A 19,159-nucleotide genomic window follows, 5' to 3' on the forward strand; every position below is an offset into this window, starting at 1 on the left:
CTGGCAGCCATGTCTTACTCTCCAGCAGATGAGAAGATTCTGGAAAACTCTCAAGCCCAAAAGGAAAGATCTACAGTCACTGATACGCTAATCCGCCACCAATCCACAAGTTCCAGGTTGTCAGAATGGAAGAAAGCTTCCATTTAGCATTCTAAACCAGAATAAAAAAATAAATAAATAAGTACGTAAATAGTCATTTGCGACTTTCCTGGCGGTCCAGTGGTTAGGATTCTGTACTTCCACGGCAGGGGGCCCAGGTTCCATCCCTGGTCGGGGACCTAAGATCCTGCTCTCATGGAGAGGATAGGCAGATGAATCAGAACAGGCAGCAAGGAAGGATCCACCTGATCTAGGAAAGTCCTCAAATGAAAAGGCAAACAAGCAGCAAAAGAAACCTGGGTAGAAACAATATATTGGTAAGAGAAGAAAACTATAAAGAACAAAAGCTCCACAAAATAAACTCATTATCATCTTTGACATAAAGATGCTACTTCCATAAAATGAGAGTAAAATGTTATTAAAAAATAAACAGCCAACAAGGTCTTGGAAATTTAAAAAATTATGAGTGTGCAGAAGGGAGAAAAAAAAAAATCAACAGAAAGGTAAGAAGGTAGATTGAGAAAGCTTCTCAAGACTGAACGTAGAACAAAAGGACAAACATAAAAGATGAGAGAGGACACATTCATGGAAAGACACAAAATGAGAAGGCAGAGGACTTTGTACCAGATGAAGGAACAAGATAAAACCCCCAAAAAACAACTAAATGAAGTAGAGATAGGCAACCGTCCAGAAAAAGAATTCCGAATAATGATAGTGAAGATGATCCAGGACATCGGAAAAAGAATGGAGGCAAAGATCGAGAAGATGCAATAAATGTTTAACAAAGGCCTAGAAGAATTAAAGAACAAACACCTAGAAGAATTAAAGAACAAACAAACAGAGATGAACAACACAATAACTGAAATGAAAAATACACTAGAAGGAATCAATAGCAGAATAACTGAGGCAGAACAACGGATAAGTGACCTGGAAGACAGAATGGTGGAATTCACTGCTGTGGAACAGAATAAAGAAAAAAGAATGAAAAGAAATGAAGACAGCCTAAGAGACCTCTGAGATAACATTAAACGCAACAACATTTGCATTATAAGGGTCCCAGAAGGAGAAGAGAGAGAGAGAAAGAACCCGAGAAAATATTTGAAGAGATTATAGTCAAAAACTTCCCTAACATGGGAAAGGAAATAGCCACCCAAGTCCAGGAAGCACAGAGTGCCAGGCAGGATAAACCCAAGGAGAAACAAACATTATTGAAAGCAACACGGGAAAAATGACAAATCACATACAAGGGAACTCCCATAAGGTTAACAGCTGATTTCTCAGCAGAAACTCTACAAGCCAGAAGGGAGTGGCATGATTTACTTAAAGTGATGAAAGGGAAGAACCTACAACCAAGATTACTCTAACCACCGAGGATCTCATTCAGATTCGATGGAGAAATCAAAAGCTTTACAGACAAGCAAAAGCTAAGAGAATTCAGCACCACCAAACCAGCTCTACAACAAATGCTAAAGGAACTTCTCTAAGTGGGAAACACAAGAGAAGAAAAGGACCTACAAAAACAAACCCAAAACAATTAAGAAAATGGTCATAGGAACATACATATCGATAATTACCTTAAACGTGAGTGGATTAAATGCTCCAACCAAAAGACACAGGCTCGCTGAATGGATACAAAAACAAGACCCATATATATGCTGTCTACAAGAGACCCACTTCAGACCTAGGGACACAAACAGACTGAAAGTGAGGGGATGGAAAAAGATACTCCATGCAAATGGAAATCAAACGAAAGCTGGAGTAACAATACTCATATCAGATAAAATAGACTTTAAAATAAAGAATGTTACAAGAGACAAGGAAGGACACTACATAATGGTCACGGGATCACTCCGAGAAAACAATTATAAATATACACGTACCCAACATAGGAGCACCTCAATACATAAGGCAACTGTTGACAACTATAAAAGAGAAAATTGACAGTAACACAATAATAGTGGGAGACTTTAACACCTCACTTACACCAATGGACAGATCATCCAGACAGAAAATTAATAAGGAAACACAAACTTTAAATGACACAATAGACCAGATAGATTTAACTGATATTTAAAGGGCATTCCACCCCAAAACAGCAGATTACACTTTCTTCTCAAGTGCACACGGAACATTCTCCAGGACTGATCACATCTTGGGTCACAAATCAAACCTCAGTAAATTTAAGAAAACTGAAATCACATCAAGCATCTTTTCCAACCACAATGCTATGAGATTAGAAATCAATTACAGGGAAAAAAACGTAAAAAACACAAACACATGGAGGCTAAACAATACGTTACTAAATGACTAAGAGATCACTGAAGAAATCAAAGAGGAAATCAAAAAATACCTGGAGACTAATTACAATGAAAACATGATGATCCAAAAACTATGGGATACAGCAAAAGCAGTTCTAAGAGGGAAGTTTATAGCAATACAAGCCTACCTCAAAAAACAAGAAAAATCTCAAATAAACAATCTAACCTTACACCTAAAGAAACTAGAGAAAGAAGAACAAACAAAACCCAAAGTTATTAGAAGGAAAGAAATCCTAAAGATCAGAGCAGAAATAAATGAAATAGAAACAAAGAAAACAATAGCAAAGATCAATAAAACTAAAAGTTGGTTCTGTGAGAAGATAAACAAAATTGATAAGCCATTAGCCAGACTCATCAAGAAAAAGAGGGAGACGACTCAAATCAATAAAATCAGAAATGAAAAAGGAGAAGTTACAACAGACACCGCAGAAATACAAAGCATCCTAAGAGACTACTACAAGCAACTTTATGCCAATAAAATGGACAACCTGGAAGAAATGGACAAATTCTCAGAAAGGTATAACCTTCCAAGACTGAACCAGGAAGAAACAGAAAATATGAACAGACCAATCACAAGTAATGAAACTGAAACTGTGATTAAAAATCTTCCAACAAACAAAAGTCCAGGACCAGATGGCTTCACAGGTGAATTCTATCAAACATTTAGAGAAGAGCTAACACCCACCCTTCTCAAACTCTTCCAAAAAATTGCAGAGGAAGGAACACTCCCAAACTCATTCTATGAGGCCACCATCACCCTGATACCAAAACCAGACAAAGATACTACAAAAAAAGAAAATTACAGTCCAATATCACTGATGAATACAGATGCAAAAATCCTCAACAAAATACTAGCAAACAGAATCCAACCACACATTAAAAGGATCATACACCATGATCAAGTGGGATTTATCCCAGGGATGAAAGGATTCTTCAATATACGCAAATCAATCAATGTGATACACCATATTAACAAACTGAAGGAGAAAAACCATATGATCATCTCAATAGATGCAGAAAAAGCTTTTGACAAAATTCAACACCCATTTATGATAAAAACTCTCCAGAAAGTGGGCAAAGAGGGAACCAACCTCAACATAATAAAGACCATATACAACAAACCCACAGCAAACATCATTCTCAATGGTGAAAAACTGAAAGCATTTCCTCTAAGACCAGGAACAAGACAAGGATGTCCACTCTTGCCACTATTATTCAACATAATAGTTTTGGAAGTCCTAGCCACGGCAATCAGAGAACAACAAGAAATAAAAGGAATACAAATTGGAAAAGAAGAAGTAAAATTGTCACTGTCTGCAGATGACATGATACTATACATAGATAATCCTAAAGATGCCACCAGAAAACTACTAGAGCTAATCAATGAATTTGGTAAAGTTGCAGGATACAAAATTAATGCACAGAAATCTCCTGCAGTCCTATATACTAACAACGAAATATCAGAAAGAGAAATAAAGGAAACAATTCCATTCACCATTGCAACAAAAAGAATAAAATACCTAGGAATAAACCTACCTAAGGAGATAAAAGACCTGTACTCAGAAAACTATAAGACACTGATGAAAGAAATCAAAGATGACACAAACAGATGGAGAGATATACCATGTTCTTGGACTGGAAGAATCAATATTGTGAAAGTGACTACACTACCCAAAGCAATCTACAGATTCAATGCAATCCCTATCAAATTACCAGTGGCACTTTTTACAGAACTAGAACAAAAAATCTTAAAATTTGTATGGAGACACAAAAGACCCCAAATAGCCAAAGCAGTCTTGAGGGAAAAAAACGGAGCTGGAGGAATCATACAAAGCTACAGTAATCAAGACAATATGGTACTGGCACCAAAACAGAAATATAGATCAATGGAACAGGATAGAAAGCCCAGAGATAAACTGACATACCTATGGTGAACTAATCTATGGCAAAGGAGGCAAGGATATACAATGGAGAAAAGACAGTCTCTTCAATAAGTGGTGCTGGGAAAACTGGACAGCTACATGTAAAAGAATGAAATTAGAACACTCCCTAACACCATACACAAAAATAAACTCAAAATGGATTAAAGACCTAAATGTAGGACCAGACACTATAAAACTCTTAGAGGAAAACATAGGAATAACACTCTCTGACATAAATCACAGCAAGATCTTTTTTGATCCACCTCCTAGAGTAATGGGAATAAAAACAAAAATAAACAAATGGGACCTAATGAAACTTAAAAGCTTTTGCACAGCAAAGGAAACCACAAGCAAAACGAAAATACAACCCTCAGAATGGGAGAAAATATTTGCAAACTAATCAACAAAGGATTAATCTCCAAAATATATAAAAAGCTCATGCAGCTCAATATTAAAAAAACAAACAACCCAATCCAAAAATGGGCAGAAGACCTAAATAGACATTTCTCCAAAGAAGACATACAGATGGCCAAGAAGCACATGAAAAGCTGCTCAACATCACTAATTATTAGAGAAATGCAAATCAAAACTACAATAAGGTATCACCTCACACCAGTTAGAATGGGCATCATCAGAAAATCTACAAACAACAAATGCTGGAGAGGGCGTGGAGAAAAGAGAACCCTCTTGCACTGTTGGTGGGAATGTAAATTGATACAGTCACTATGGAGAACAGTATGGAGGTTCCTTAAAAAACTAAAAATAGAATTACCATATGGCCCAGCAATCCCACTACTGGGCATATACCCAAGAAAACCATAATTCAAAAAGACACATGAACCCCAATGTTCACTGCAGCAGTACTTACAATAGCCAGGTCATGGAAGCAACCTAAATGTCCAATCGACAGACAAATGGATAAAGAAGATGTGGTACATATATACAACGGAGTATTACTCAGCCATAAAAAAGAACTAAATTGGGTCATTTGTAGAGACGTGGATGGATCTAGAGACTGTCATACAGAGTGAAGTAAGTCAGAAAGAGAAAAACAAATATCGTATATTAACATATATTATGTGGAACCTAGAAAAACAATACAGATGAACTGGTTTGCAGGGCAGAAACAGAGACACAGATGTAGAGAACAAACGTATGGACATCAAGGGGGGAAAGCGACGGGGGGCGGTGGTGGTGGAGTTTGGGAATAACATAAGAACCTGCTGTATAAAAATAAAATAAAATTAAAAAAAAAAAAAAAAAAAAAAGATGAGAGGGGGAAGTCAGTGTAACAGTTTATAAGGTCTAATTGGAAAAAACCCAGAAAATAATGGGGGAGAAAGCAAACAAAAACATGAGAAAATTTCCCGGTACAGGCAGCCATAATCTTCCTGCTTTAAAGGGCCTATCTAGTGCCCAGCAAAATAAATGGAAAGAAGGAGCTGCTCATCAAGGCATTATTACAGTGAAATTTTGGAACACAGGACATTTCTTATAAAAAGAGAGAGAAAAAAGCAAGTCCTATAAAGAAACGCCCACTTATCAGAGGAGGACTTCTGAATAGCAATAAGGGAAGCTAGAAATCAGTGGAATAACAATTTAAAAATTCTTAAGAAAATGATCTCAAACTAGAATTCTATTCCTTGATAAATCAGCAATGAGAATAACAGGCATTTTTTAGAGACACAGGTCCCCAAGATTGTCCTTTCTGTTCACTTTCCTCAAAAAGCTATTGGAGATGCATTAGCAAACAAGGAGGTAAAGCACGAAACTGGATACAGGAAACGGAATCACAACGTAAGAGAAGAACAAGGGACTCTGGAAAAGGGAAGCAAATCCTACGCAAACTACCGTCAGCTTGGAGCCAGAAGGCTGGGAGCATGAGAGTCCTCTCTTCCCCTCTCCCACCGACTGCTCGCTCTGGAATGAACGGTATGTATACGATCACAATGATTACATTAACCTCGACCATGTCCATCTGCAAGAAATGTGATGAAACTGGGCAGAACAGAAACGTGTGAGGAACAGTATTAAAAAAACTAATGAAACCAATACATATGGCAGTAACTTAAAAAAATTTAGACAAACACACTGTCAAGGCATTTCCACTTCTGAGAATCTAGTATACAAAAACATTCAAAGATACATACATAAAGACTGGTTTCTACTGCTGTGAGTTAAAAGAGATCTTCACCCAAAGAGTCTTTCACGTCTACTGAGGACATCATCTCCAAGTTGTGTTCTTAAGAGGACCAAATACAAGTTCACAGAAAAATCAATACAGAGCTGCAACTATGAAATGACAGGATACTTATTTATTACTCTGTGATCTAGCCTGCTAATTAAAAGAAAAATCATAAGCCTAGCTCATTTAGTATTTATCTCTCTTTAAAACAGAGGGAAAAAAATGTCCTACTTAAAAAAAAAAAAAGATTTGTGTGTTTTTTTTTTTTTATAGCTACTTTTATTTATTTATTTATTTATTTTTTTGGCTGTGTTGGGTCTTTGGTTCGTGCGAGGGCTTTCTCTAGTTACGGCAAGTGGGGGCCACTCTTCATCGCTGTGCGGAGACCGCTCTTCATCGCGGTGTGCGGGCCTCTCACTATCGCGGCCCCTCCCGTTGCGGGGCACAGGCTCCAGACGCGCAGGCTCAGTAGTTGTGGCTCACGGGCCCAGCTGCTCCACGGCATGTGGGATCTTCCCAGACCAGGGCTCGAACCCGTGTCCCCTGCATTAGCAGGCAGATTCTCAACCACTGCGCCACCAGGGAAGCCCAAGATTTGTGTTTTTAATGAACACGGATTTATATAAATTTGAAGGAAAACTCTATTAAAGAAAAATCAGTGTGTGTGAAATATCACATGTTGGTAACAGGAAACTATATGGCGTCACAGCTACAATTTTTCAGAGAAAACTGTTCGTTAAGAAAACCTACCAACTGAGCTTCAAAAACAGAGTCTGATGGATCAAACGGGTATCTTTACCTTCTCCGAGGAGACCGGCTTCTTCTTCTGGGAGATCGGCTCCGTCTGAGGGGGGAGCGGGACCTCCTCCTAACAGGAGATCTACTGGCTCTTCTTCGGGCTGGAGACCACCTACTGATTGGGCTGGCATCTTTTGACCTTTCCCGCCTACTGAGGATGTCATCTCGAGGTCGTGTTCTTAAGGGGACCAAATACAAGTTCAAAGAAGAATAAATCAAATTAGAATAAATGAATTTCTTCTACATGTAAAGAACACTTTAAGAAAGGGCACATTAACCTAAAGTTAGTAAACAGATTAATATGTTTTTTAACAAAAATTCAGGTGATCACAGTGACATCTGGTGTTATAGTAGACACACAATAGAAGGTCTATTTCCTCTGGTCTCACAATTTGAAGAATTATTAAAGATTATTCATATTGTTAAAGCTACTGATTTTAATTTCAGATAAACAAATAAAACTTGCCCAAGTAAGTAATAATATTCCATTCCCTTGGTTTGAAGACTGTTTTCTTTCTAAATTTTTGACATCTTTGCAATTAAGAGCCTTATTTTTAATGTATCAATTAAGAATAAAACCCCCTTACAATCAACATTAACCTCAGAAGAGGAAATACAGGTAAGAGTTTAGGGAAAAGGACAGTCCACCTAGTCATGGAAGTAAATATTGGTATAACTTATCTGGAAGGAAATGTGGCAGTTAACTTTCTAAAATGTAAATGTACATAATCTCAGACTGCAATTCCACTTCCATGAATCTATTCTAAAAGAAACTTTACACAGAACCAATGGATGTCTTTGCAAACAATCATGAAAAACTGGAACCAACCTCAACTTTCATCAGTTTCAACAAGGGAATGGTTAAATATATTATGGTACATCTACACTGTGAAATATCATGTTGCTATTATTGATATATGAAGAATTAAAAATGATCCTTATGTATTGTCACAGAAGTGTTTCATGAAAAAAGAAAATCACTGTTAACATAAATAGTATGAATCCTATTCTTAAGAAAAACCGCATACATACAATCGTATGTGCATAGTCAAGGGGCTAGAAAGAGACAGTTTTCTTTGGAGTGGCAGCAGAGGAGGGATGGAAAAAGTGAATTTACAGGCTTCCAGCATGATTTAAATTTCTCTTTAATTAGCATGTATCTCTTCTGCAACTAAAAATAAAAATTTGTTTCAAATATTCAACTCTAGTCCTTGATAAACTCCTCAGAATTTCCTTTTCAAACTGAAAGCAACTGAAAGAGAACAGGACCTTAAGAACGACGTCAGATAACACCAGCAACACTGTCTCCACAGAGCTGCAGGCAGAGCCGTTTCATTACACTGCTCAGAAGTAAAGAGTCAACAGGATCTCTTAAGATACAGCACTTTGAAAATAGCATTCTTGAAGCTTCTCAAAACACAGGATGATTTATTTAAACTTCAAGGCCAGTTCAGATTTATACCCATACACAGAAAACATTAACATGCAACAGTAGATGGCTAGGAATTCAGAATATCTTTGCATGGTATAAGCCGACATTCTTTTAAGGGAAACTTGGTTGCTAATTTCGCACGTCTAATTACTGAATATAAAGACATTAAAAAATCAGTTTCTAAAGTAGCTTTTGGACTAATCTAAACAACACCCTCCTCTCCCCACCAAAATCCCTTCTGTGCCTTTACTCATCAGTTCTATGACCCTAGGTAAGTCAGATAACCTCTCAATCTACTTTCTCATTTATAAATTAAGTATGACTTACTTCACTCTGTATTAAGTCAAAAAAAGAAAAACAAATACCGTATGCTAACAAATATATATGGAAACTAAAAGAGCGGTACTGATGAACCTAGTGGCAGGGCAGGAATAAAGACGAAGATGTGGAGAACAGACTTGAGGACACAGGGAGGGGGAAGGGTAAGCTGGGACGAAGTGAGAGAGTGGCATGGACATATATACGCTACCAAAGTAAAATAGCTAGCTAGTGGGAAGCAGCCGCATAGCACAGAGAGATCAGCTCGGTGCTTTGCGACCACCTAGAGTGGTGGGATAGGGAAGATGGGAGGGAGACGCAAGAGGGAGGGCATTATGGGGATATATGTTTACATATAGTTGATTCAATTTGTTGTACAGCAGAAACTAACACAACATTGTAAAGCAGCTATACTCCAATAAAGATGTGGAAAAAAATGATGACAAAAAAAAATTAAGTATGAGGATCACTCCACTTCATGAGAGACAATCATGAGAACTTAAGAGAAAAAAATTGATGGACCAAATGTATATGAAATATTTTCATTATTATTGATAAAAAATAAAATCACTTCTTACACTATTCTTCCTAAACTTAAGAGGTATTTTTTTTTTCAATGAGATTACAAGTATATGAATTAGTAACAGAAAAAAAATTCCACTTTTAATTTAATTATATTTTGGGGACCAAAAAAGACAACTGTAGTTCCAATCATATTGTCAGAATTCAAAATCATGCCAATTCAAAAGAATGGACAGATCACAATCCTTAAACTGATACCTCCATTTTTAAAAATTTCAGCCCATACTGTTCAAAGAACAATCCCTACTCTGGAAACTATACAATCTCCTTTCCCGTAAAATGGGCATACGGAGACTTATCAGCCAAATTACTTGGATTTAAAGGAGTGATTCTGCACATTGGATACTAAATTAAGAGCTTTAAAAATGTCAATAAGTTCAATATTTAAAAATCACCTAGAGTCAAGAGACTCACTGACAAAAGTGCAAACATTAATATAGTTAGTGGACAGGATTATAAGTAACACTATAAAACTCATTACCATCTCATTTTTATTGTCCACAAGTTCTAGTTTCTCCTCTGAAATCTGCAGCACTACAGCTTTGCAGTCAAGTTACCTTGGCGAAGAAAGGCGTCTCCGTTCAGGCTCCCTGCGTTTTCTTTCCACGGATCGGCTCTTGGCTCTCCTACCAGGAGACAGAGTTCGAGAAGGTGACTTGCTTTGCTTAGACCTTCTATCATTTAAGAGTGGAGATCGACTTCTTCTTGACTTATCACGTTGTTTCGGAGACAAACTTCTTCTTTTGGGACTACGACCAGGTCTTCTACTGGGTGACCTATTTTCTTTCCCAGAGGAAGCATCTTTAGAGGGAGATTTAATTGGCTTCTTCTCTTTATCAGTTTCAGACCGTTTCGATTTCCTCTCTTTGGACCGTGACCTCCTGTCTTTGGATTTACCTCTCAAGTCAATTGGGGATCTAGATTTTTTGCCTCGATCGCGACTTCTACTTTCATTTATGATTGGGGATTTTTTCCTGTCTTTTGACTTACTTTTATCTTCAATTTTAACCTTGTCATCAGCAGGAGATCTGGCCTTCCCAATTTTCTCTTGAGACCGCCTTCTAAGGGTAGGAGACTTTGACTTTCTTGCTTGATCTTGAGACTTACTTCTTTTGGAGGGACTTTTGGACTTTTTCCTCTCCTTTGACTTGCTCCTCGTTGCCTTCTCTTTAACTATTTCAACACCTCCCTTACTTTTCTTTTTATCAGACCTATGTCTAGTCCGTTCTTTGGATCTGCTTTTACTTCGTTTTTTTGTACTATTTTTATTGTCCATAAGTTCAAGTTTCCCCTTCGTACTTGAAGATCTAGTACTAGACCTATTTCCATTTCGTGCCTTTTCATGAATCTCCCCCTCTTCTTCAGAGCCAGACTCATAACCTTGTAATATGAGCCCCATCCCAGACTGGACCTTTCCTTCCATTAACTCATTATCAAGTTCAGCTTTAATCAAGGCCCTCTGTTTCTCCAAGTCTTCCAGCAAAGCTAAATCATCAAGTTTAGTTCTTTTTGCTGGAGACATACCTTCTTTGTCAGAAGCATCAATAACCTCTTTTCTTTTGTGTTTCTTATGTTTATGCTTATGTTTATGTTTTTTATCCTTGTCTTCTTCTGAAGAATGTTTATGTTTCTTATGTTTACTTCTGTGTTTATGCTTCTTTTTTTTGTGACGACTGTGCTTATTTTGAGATTGGTCTTCTGATACCTCTCCATTTTCTTCATTTACACTCTTTTCAGAATTATCAGCATCTTCCATCCTATAAATGTATCAAACACATTTAAAAGTCACATCATTTATCAAGCATTCAGAATCATAACAAAATAATAGCAATGATAAAATACATCTCAATAAGATACATGAAATTAGTCACTGAAATATTTTATTTCAAAGGTATACGGCAAGAACTGAGTTGAACAGTGATTTAACTTTAATTTGTTTCTAACGGTTGAACTCAAATACCAAAAGTATTACAGGAAATACATAATGCGGGAGGTTAACATAATTATACTTAATAGAATAAGGGAATCCAAACCAGATGCAACAAATTGTTAATGCTGACTTTCTTAAAGTCACTCAAGTAATTTGGTTTTTAAACCAGCATTTCCCACACAACTCAACACCAAAGGACCCCCCCCCCATTTTCTTCCTCCGTAAAACATTAATAACGACATATATTGGGACACTCATCTCCTTCTCCACTTGGATTCAGAAATATATATATATTTAAATCTCTAGAGCCAATACAGAGCTACACCCAAAAGCAGCAGTCCCTTCAATGTGCACAGGCGGCTGATGGCTGATGTTGATATTGTCAACACATCCCGAGGGTTAAAAACTTCAAAGTGAACTGACAGGAGTTAGGACTCTAGGCTCTAGGCCTATAAGTGGCCACTTCGCAACCATGTGGTACAGCAGTACCCCTGCTCTGTTCTGAGTAGCACGATGAAATCTTTGCGCCATCCTGCCTGGGTTCCCCCGCCATGGACGTCGTCTGCTCCTGACCTCCAACCATCCACATCATCACGGCTGAGAATCCAGGATGACAGGAAGCAGACGATCTTCCTTCTGACATATGGTCAGAAGGTCAGTAGTAGCCTAACGCTATGTCACAATGCCTAGGTCATTCACCTCACTTCATCTCATCACACAGACATTTTATCATCTCACATCATCAAAAGAAGGGAGAGTACAGCATGATATGCTGAGAGAGAAAAACCACATAAATGTAACTTTTATGACAGTACATTGTTACAATTATTCTATTTATTATCGGTTACTGTTGTTACTCACTTACTGTGCCTAATTTATTTTTGAATTAAACTTTATCATAAGTATGTACACACAGGAAAAAGCAGTACGTTCAGGCCGGGTACCATCCCTGGTTTTAGGCCTCCATTGGGGGTGCTGAGACTTGCCCTCCTCGCACAAGGGGGCCTCTGCTGCATTAGTCTGAGACACGGCAGAGTCTTCAACACGCCAGCAACAGCCTATCTCAGCAATTTCATATGGTTCAGCCAAGCATTTGCTCAGCAGGCTATTTAGTCTAAGGTGGGTGGCTTCTGTGCTTAAATGTTTGGACTGAGTTAGAGTTTATGATTCCAAATTATTTTGCTAAATCCTTGCTCTTCAGTAATCCTAGGTTAAACACAGGCTGCACCAGCATTACTTAACTTTCCCCATTAAAATCACTTCATACTAAACCATCATGTCCTAGAGTTTGAGACCAAAGCCAGACTTTAAATTATCTAGATTCAGGTCATCACACTTTTTGGAAGAAGACATGGATTATTTTGTTCAAGTCCTCCGAATTACATACTCCCGTACTTTTAGTAAGCTTAGTATTTGTGCCATATACTACAAATAGCTCCTTGCAAGTTAAAAATTAATGAGTCTATTCAATCTCAACATTTAAAAGAAAATCACCTACACGTAATGTAGGCATTGTCAGATAACAGGAAAATAAAAATGTACAAGACCAATATTTGCCTCTCTCAAGGAAATTTCTGGTGGAAAAGAAAGTCACATGAAACACTGGAGAACTGCAATGATAAAGACCCGAGTAAGGGCATTATGGGAACACTGAAGGATCACTTTAAATCAATTTGAAACAGTCAAGGAAGGTATCTTGCAGATCACAGAAAAACCCAAGCTTCTGTTCAGCAGGGACTTTGGGGGGAGAGAAATTTAGCGACAAGGTACTTGGATTAAAAAATAGGATGAGTAACACTGTGCTAAAGAATGAGTAAGAAATTAACCAGAAGGGTTAAGGGGTACTTTAGACATAGGAAAAAAAGATCAATGTTACCAGGGCATCAAACTTGTGGAAGAGACTGCTCTAACGGAGGTTAAGATCTCAAGCGGACCAATTCCAGGAGATGAAAAGATACAGCATGGGATTCTGGGAGCACACGGTTGAGACAGTCAGAGGCTCAGGAACTGCAAGGTTAAGCTACTGGACGGATGGTCTGCAGTGATGCTGCTGTTATGGTCCTCCAGCAGGTCTCCGTCTTCAGTACACTTGGGGGATGAGGGGAGGGGAGGGGAGGGGAGGGGCGGGGCAAGCAGCACAACACAGCGGGAGTGTGCTTGTGAAGTTACCAGCTCACAACAATGAGCGGGTGTGGAGAATATGGAGAACACACAACTACCACACGGCAAGAACTTTGAATGTGGGGCGCCAGACTGCCAATGTCCATTTCTGGCACTATGCACTGTGGGAAAGGAGCAAGTATTAAACAGTGCTGCAGAGGAAGCCGAGTCTTCAGCTGAGTCAGGTTTTAGTTTGGCCTCACTTTTCTCAAACAGGGTATAAGAAGACACAGGATAGATGACGTAGTGTTCTAGGATCATCAAATTTTCTCAGAGACTTGGAAAAGGAAAGTGTAATTTTTGTGTTTAAAAAAGAAAAAACCAACATGGCTTTATCAAGGAGGGGGGAAAATCACAGATTTAGGGTGAAGATACAAAGACATTTCAACTTTGATCCTTGTATAGGCTACAATCTCATACAGGTAACCACCTCCCTTCCCTACAGTCTCCCAGCCCACAGTCCAGAAGGTGAGCTACATGTCGATTTTTCTGAACCTTGAGTTACAGGGAGAAAAGCTTGAGAAAAGGAGAACTAGGCTAATTCAAGATACAGAAGTAGGTACGGAGAACCTTTTTAAGGTCGGGAAGGGTTTTCAGGTATATAAAACCTAAGTGTCCAAAGTACAAAATTCTAGTCAATAAGCTAAAACTCAAATAACGTAGGGCAGCGATCCCCAGCCTTCTTTGGCACCAGCGACCGGTTTCACGGAAGAGTTTTTCCACGGACGGGGCAGCAGGGGAGATGGTCCAGGTGGTAACGCGAGCGATGGGGAGCTGCAGGTGAAGCTTCGCTCGCTCGCCCGCCGCTCACCTCCTGCCGTGCGGCCCGGTTCCTACCAGGCCACGCCCCGGCGCACCAGTAACGGTCCGCGGCCGGGAAGTTGGGGACCCCTGATCTAGGGAATTCCCTGGTGGTCCAGTGGTTAGGACTCCACGCTCTCACTGCCAAGGGCCTGGGTTCAATCCCTGGTTGGGGACCTAAAATCCCACAAGCTGCACAGTGTGGCAAAAAAAACAAACAGACCATCTGAAGATCCTCTAAGTATCCTCAAGAAAAAGGATAGTTGGGTGGTAAAGTCTCCAGAGCCAGACTACCTGGGCTCAGTTCCTGGTCTCACTACTTACCAGTTGTGTGGCCTTAGGTGAGTTTAAGCTTGATGGAGAAAAGAGCCGCACCCACCTCAAGGCACGCGGTAAGGACGGCACAGTGCTGGCTAACAGACATCAAGGGTAGCGAGGCCTAGCACAACCGTAGGGCCCCAGAAGTAAGTTGTTCTTATTGTTCAGACACGGGGTAAATCTGCTCCCCACTGTGGGCACTGTGGAGCTGCAGACGGACACTAAGAATGTTATTTTAAGGAATCCTGGCGGGAGCAAGGATCCTCGAGTCAAATGGCCTTGTTCCAATGCTGCCTGCAATGGGACACCTCTAGTGTGACCTTAGACAAGCTACTCCCCTGTGCCTCAGTTTCCTCCACTGTAAAAACGGGGGACATAACAGTACTGGCAAATCACAGGTTTGTCGCAGCAATGAGTTCATACATATAAAACTGTCACACAAAGTGCTCAAGAAGTACTGCCTCTGCCTATGTCCCCAGGACAGATGAGACTTCACATTCAAGGAGGTGGACGGGACTCGCCTAAGGGCATGTGTATCTCAAGCTGGTGAGAAGGCTGGTATTACATTCAAAGTCAGAGCTCTTGCAGTTGCTCGAAGATGCTTTTAAAATGTCAGGTCATGTCGCCACTCTGAGTGAAAACTGACTACTGTTTCCTACTTTATTCAGAGCAAAAACTTAAACTCTGTATGAGTCCTATACTATCAGCCCAACCCGTCCACCACCCTGAACCCCTCGTTCCCTCCCACCCTCACTGCTCTCTTCCTACAGCAGGTGCTCTCCCACCAAAGGGCCTGGCACGCCTCCCCCAGACACAGCGCTGCTGCCCCCTCGCCCACCTCAGGCCTTTGCTCAAATCACACTTCCTCAGCCAGGTCTCCGGGCCAGTTCCTTTTAACTGCTACCCCACCCTAGCGCGCACAGATTCGCTTTCTCTGCTTAACTGCCCTCCACTTCATAGAATTCTTATTCGTCTCTCCCTATTGTAACACAAGCCCTATGAGAGCAGGATCTGAATCTGTCTAGCTGGCTGCTCTATCCCTGAGGCCCATAAGATGATCTAAGCTAGAGCAGGTACTCAGTAAGTATTTGCCGTGTCAAAGAAACGATCTACATAGAGTAACACACAGAAAGAGTGTCACGGACTACAGCTGGTTTACACTGTCTGCACGCGCGCTCGCAGCTCTGGACGGTGAACACTGTTTTCGCTCACTAACACCCCCAGTGCCCCATACGGCGCACACGCCTATTTCTTGACGGCAATACCCTCAAACGATTTAAATTTAATCACCTCCCGCAGAAAAATCTGCTCTTTTAACCCTTTTCCAATGCTTCCTATAATTTACAAGTCTTCCAAGGAGTTTCAAATCAAAATTCTTAAGAGTTTACCCACACAGGGAGTAATTTCCTTCAAAAGAAAATCTAGCTCCAAAAGCTTCTGAGAACCAGAACTGACCTCACGGTATCCAATGTTACTAAACAGTCATTCCCATGAGTGACCCCAGTTTTCCTTGTAACTTAATGAATGTTAATTCAAGAAATAATGACTAGGCTACTAATGAAACGCTACCAGCGCCTTAGGGCCAGCCAGGTTAACCTTAATAACTAACCCCGGAGTTCTCCTACACTGGGGTTAGGCAGAGAGCAGACCTTCAGCCTCTTCCATTGATCTCTCAAGGCAAATTTCAAAGAAAATAACGAGTTAAGTCTGACTAGGTAAATCAGGGAAACTTGAACTCAACGAGCAAGTGACACTCGTAACGTATCAATGCACGAGCTTGTGCTAGATCAGTTAATTTAGGTTCATTAGCAACAACTTTCCTCTAAAGCTTTAGGAAAAGGTTTCTTGTAAAGAAACCTGATCATCTTCTTGGATGGTTCATATTAACAATAAATACACGTATGTATATAAATCCCATATACATAAATTTATACTTTAACGTTTACATTTTGCAGCCTAACACTACACAGTTAGCAGGTCTCCACTAGGTCTAGTTACCTCCACTAGGTCTAGTAACTAGCAGGTCTAGTTAGTGTCTACACTAAACTGGTCTACAACAGGTTTGTCATAAACCAGTACTCACTGAGAGCTGAGTAACATCCTTCAAATCTCACTTGGAAACAAAGCTGAATTCAAAGTGCAGACAGTATGGAAGTGTTAAACAGTATTCATTCACGTGTTTGGTTAAATACATTGTACAAGTTTCACCCTTCAAACAACCCAGGGTCTTGGGGCATCTGGCACAATGAAAACAGCCATGTAACAACTTTAAAATAAAGTGACCAATTACCAACCTCTAGTGTTTTTTTTTAAATTTTTTTATTTTTTAAATTTTAATTTAAACTTTGGGTTTATTTATTTATTTATGGCTGTGTTGGGTCTTCGTTTCTGTGCGAGGGCTTTCTCTAGTTGCGGCAAGCGGGGGCCACTCTTCATCGCGGTGCGCGGGCCTCTCACTATCGCGGCCTCTCTTGTTGCGGAGCACAGGCTCCAGACGCGCAGGCTCAGTAATTGTGGCTCACGGGCCCAGCCGCTCCGCGGCATGTGGGATCTTCCCAGACCAGGGCTCGAACCCGTGTCCCCTGCATTGGCAGGCAGATTCTCAACCACTGCGCCACCAGGGAAGCCCTCTAGCGTTATTTTAACTTCCTCTTTCACATATATTTTTCAAAGAGTATTCTTAATAACATCTTATTTGGGAAGCATTCAATTCATGCTTTGCAGTTGGGGGCAAGGGGGAGCAAAATGAATGTCACTGCATTTTATAAAGAAAATAATTAAGCCTGTTTCTCTGACTATGTAGATGTAAAAATAAAAATGGATTCAAAAGACCAACTAGTCTTAAAACGAACCTTGCCCCGCCCCCCATCTTTTCCAAGTGGGATATTAAGTTTCAAAGAGTTAGAACTGTCATATCATGAAAACGGACCTTTCTAGGACACTGGAAGTAAATAAAAATGATTTCAAATGCTAAAGGCTATTTTTAAAAGGAGCCACACTGTATAGCGAGGGACCAGACAGTACAAAAGTCAGGAGCAGGGCTCTAGAACTAGACTGCCTGGGTTTCAATCCTGCATCTGTCACTTAGTGTGACCTTGGGCAAGCTAACTTAATTTCTCTGTACTTCCGTTTCCTCATCTGTAAAATGTGGGAAATAACAGTATCCACCCCCGTTGGGTTGTTAGAAGGACTGAATGAGGTAATATTTGTTCAGTACCTGGTCTTGGTAAGTGCAAGTAAGTCAACGCATATAAAAATTTAAACGCTTAAAACCATCGAAAAAGGCTGAGCTAAAGAGACTGACAAATGTAAAAGCCACTAAAAAGCCTTCAGGGAGCTTAAAACTATTTTATACGTTTACCTTTTCTAAATGTTCCATTTGGAATAGACTCCATGTAACTGTGAACTCCTCAGTGTGTCCTCAAAAAAACTATTCAGACACTACATTCCAGCATTCACTGCGGGCAGCCAACATGGTACCTGCTTTCTTAGCAAACTGTCATTTTCTATGGCAAAACATTTTCAAATAAGTGAAAGAGGGACACATACAGACCACACATTCCATGCAAAACAAGTGTCAAGGAGGGGGGAGGTGGAATTAAAGACTATCTCAGGGTCATTCATACTGCAGGGGCCAAAATAAATATTATTATTAAATCTAGTGTTATTTGAATATGTAAATAAATACGGCTGAGCCACTCTTCAAAAGGAATCTGAACTGTCCCTGAAATCAAATAAATGGACATAATACTACAGAACTTTACACAGATTACTAGAAAAATCAGCCGCGTTGCCTAAGATTTGGACCATCTTGTCATGAAGACTGGAACTGAGCCTCACTGTGAACTCGAGGAGAAACAAAAAGAGGCAAAGTCTACCCAGAACATCGGAATCCATTTGCTCTCTTTTAAGTCAAATTGAAATGAAGATAATAAAGCAGCTTTCAGAGGTCTTTAATGAAAAACTTCATAAATATCTCTGTCTAGCTAAGTAAAGCAAATGACTGAGCAGTCCAGAACTGGACGCACAGCAATGAAGCGATGGGCCGGCTGGTGGCAAAGATTTCTCCTCTCTCTCAGTCCAAAGTTGCTGGGAGATTGTATCTACCTCTTTCCAAAGACAGCAAGAAACAAAATCAGATAATGCGGATGCAAAAAAAAGGTCGCTATAGGAATACTATTTTAAAATCCATTCTCTTCTAGGTTCTTGAGTTTTCCTAAGGAACACACGAAAAACAAGATACTGCTTTTAGTTAAGCAACGGTTACCCTTGCAGCATGTACAAGTCTGTTTTTGC

At 39.8% G+C, this 19,159-nt stretch overlaps 1 protein-coding gene across 12 annotated transcripts in view; it reads right to left on the bottom strand.

Moving 5' to 3' along the window:
- The window catches only part of PRP4K (pre-mRNA processing factor kinase PRP4K), a 44,569-nt gene that overhangs the window by 22,967 nt on the left and 2,443 nt on the right, over positions 1-19,159 (bottom strand). For all 12 annotated transcript variants that reach the window (XM_082344574.1, XM_082344582.1, XM_082344573.1 and 9 more), the window contains exons 2-3: positions 10,212-11,411; positions 7,324-7,500 (exon numbers count right to left, since the gene is read on the bottom strand). In XM_082344574.1, coding sequence (XP_082200700.1) covers positions 7,324-7,500; positions 10,212-11,411 — 1,377 coding nt within the window. The remainder of the gene's footprint in view (positions 1-7,323; positions 7,501-10,211; positions 11,412-19,159) is intronic.

Source organism: Balaenoptera borealis, assembly GCF_965194805.1.
Source record: "Balaenoptera borealis genome assembly, chromosome: 12".
NCBI lineage: Eukaryota > Metazoa > Chordata > Mammalia > Artiodactyla > Balaenopteridae > Balaenoptera > Balaenoptera borealis.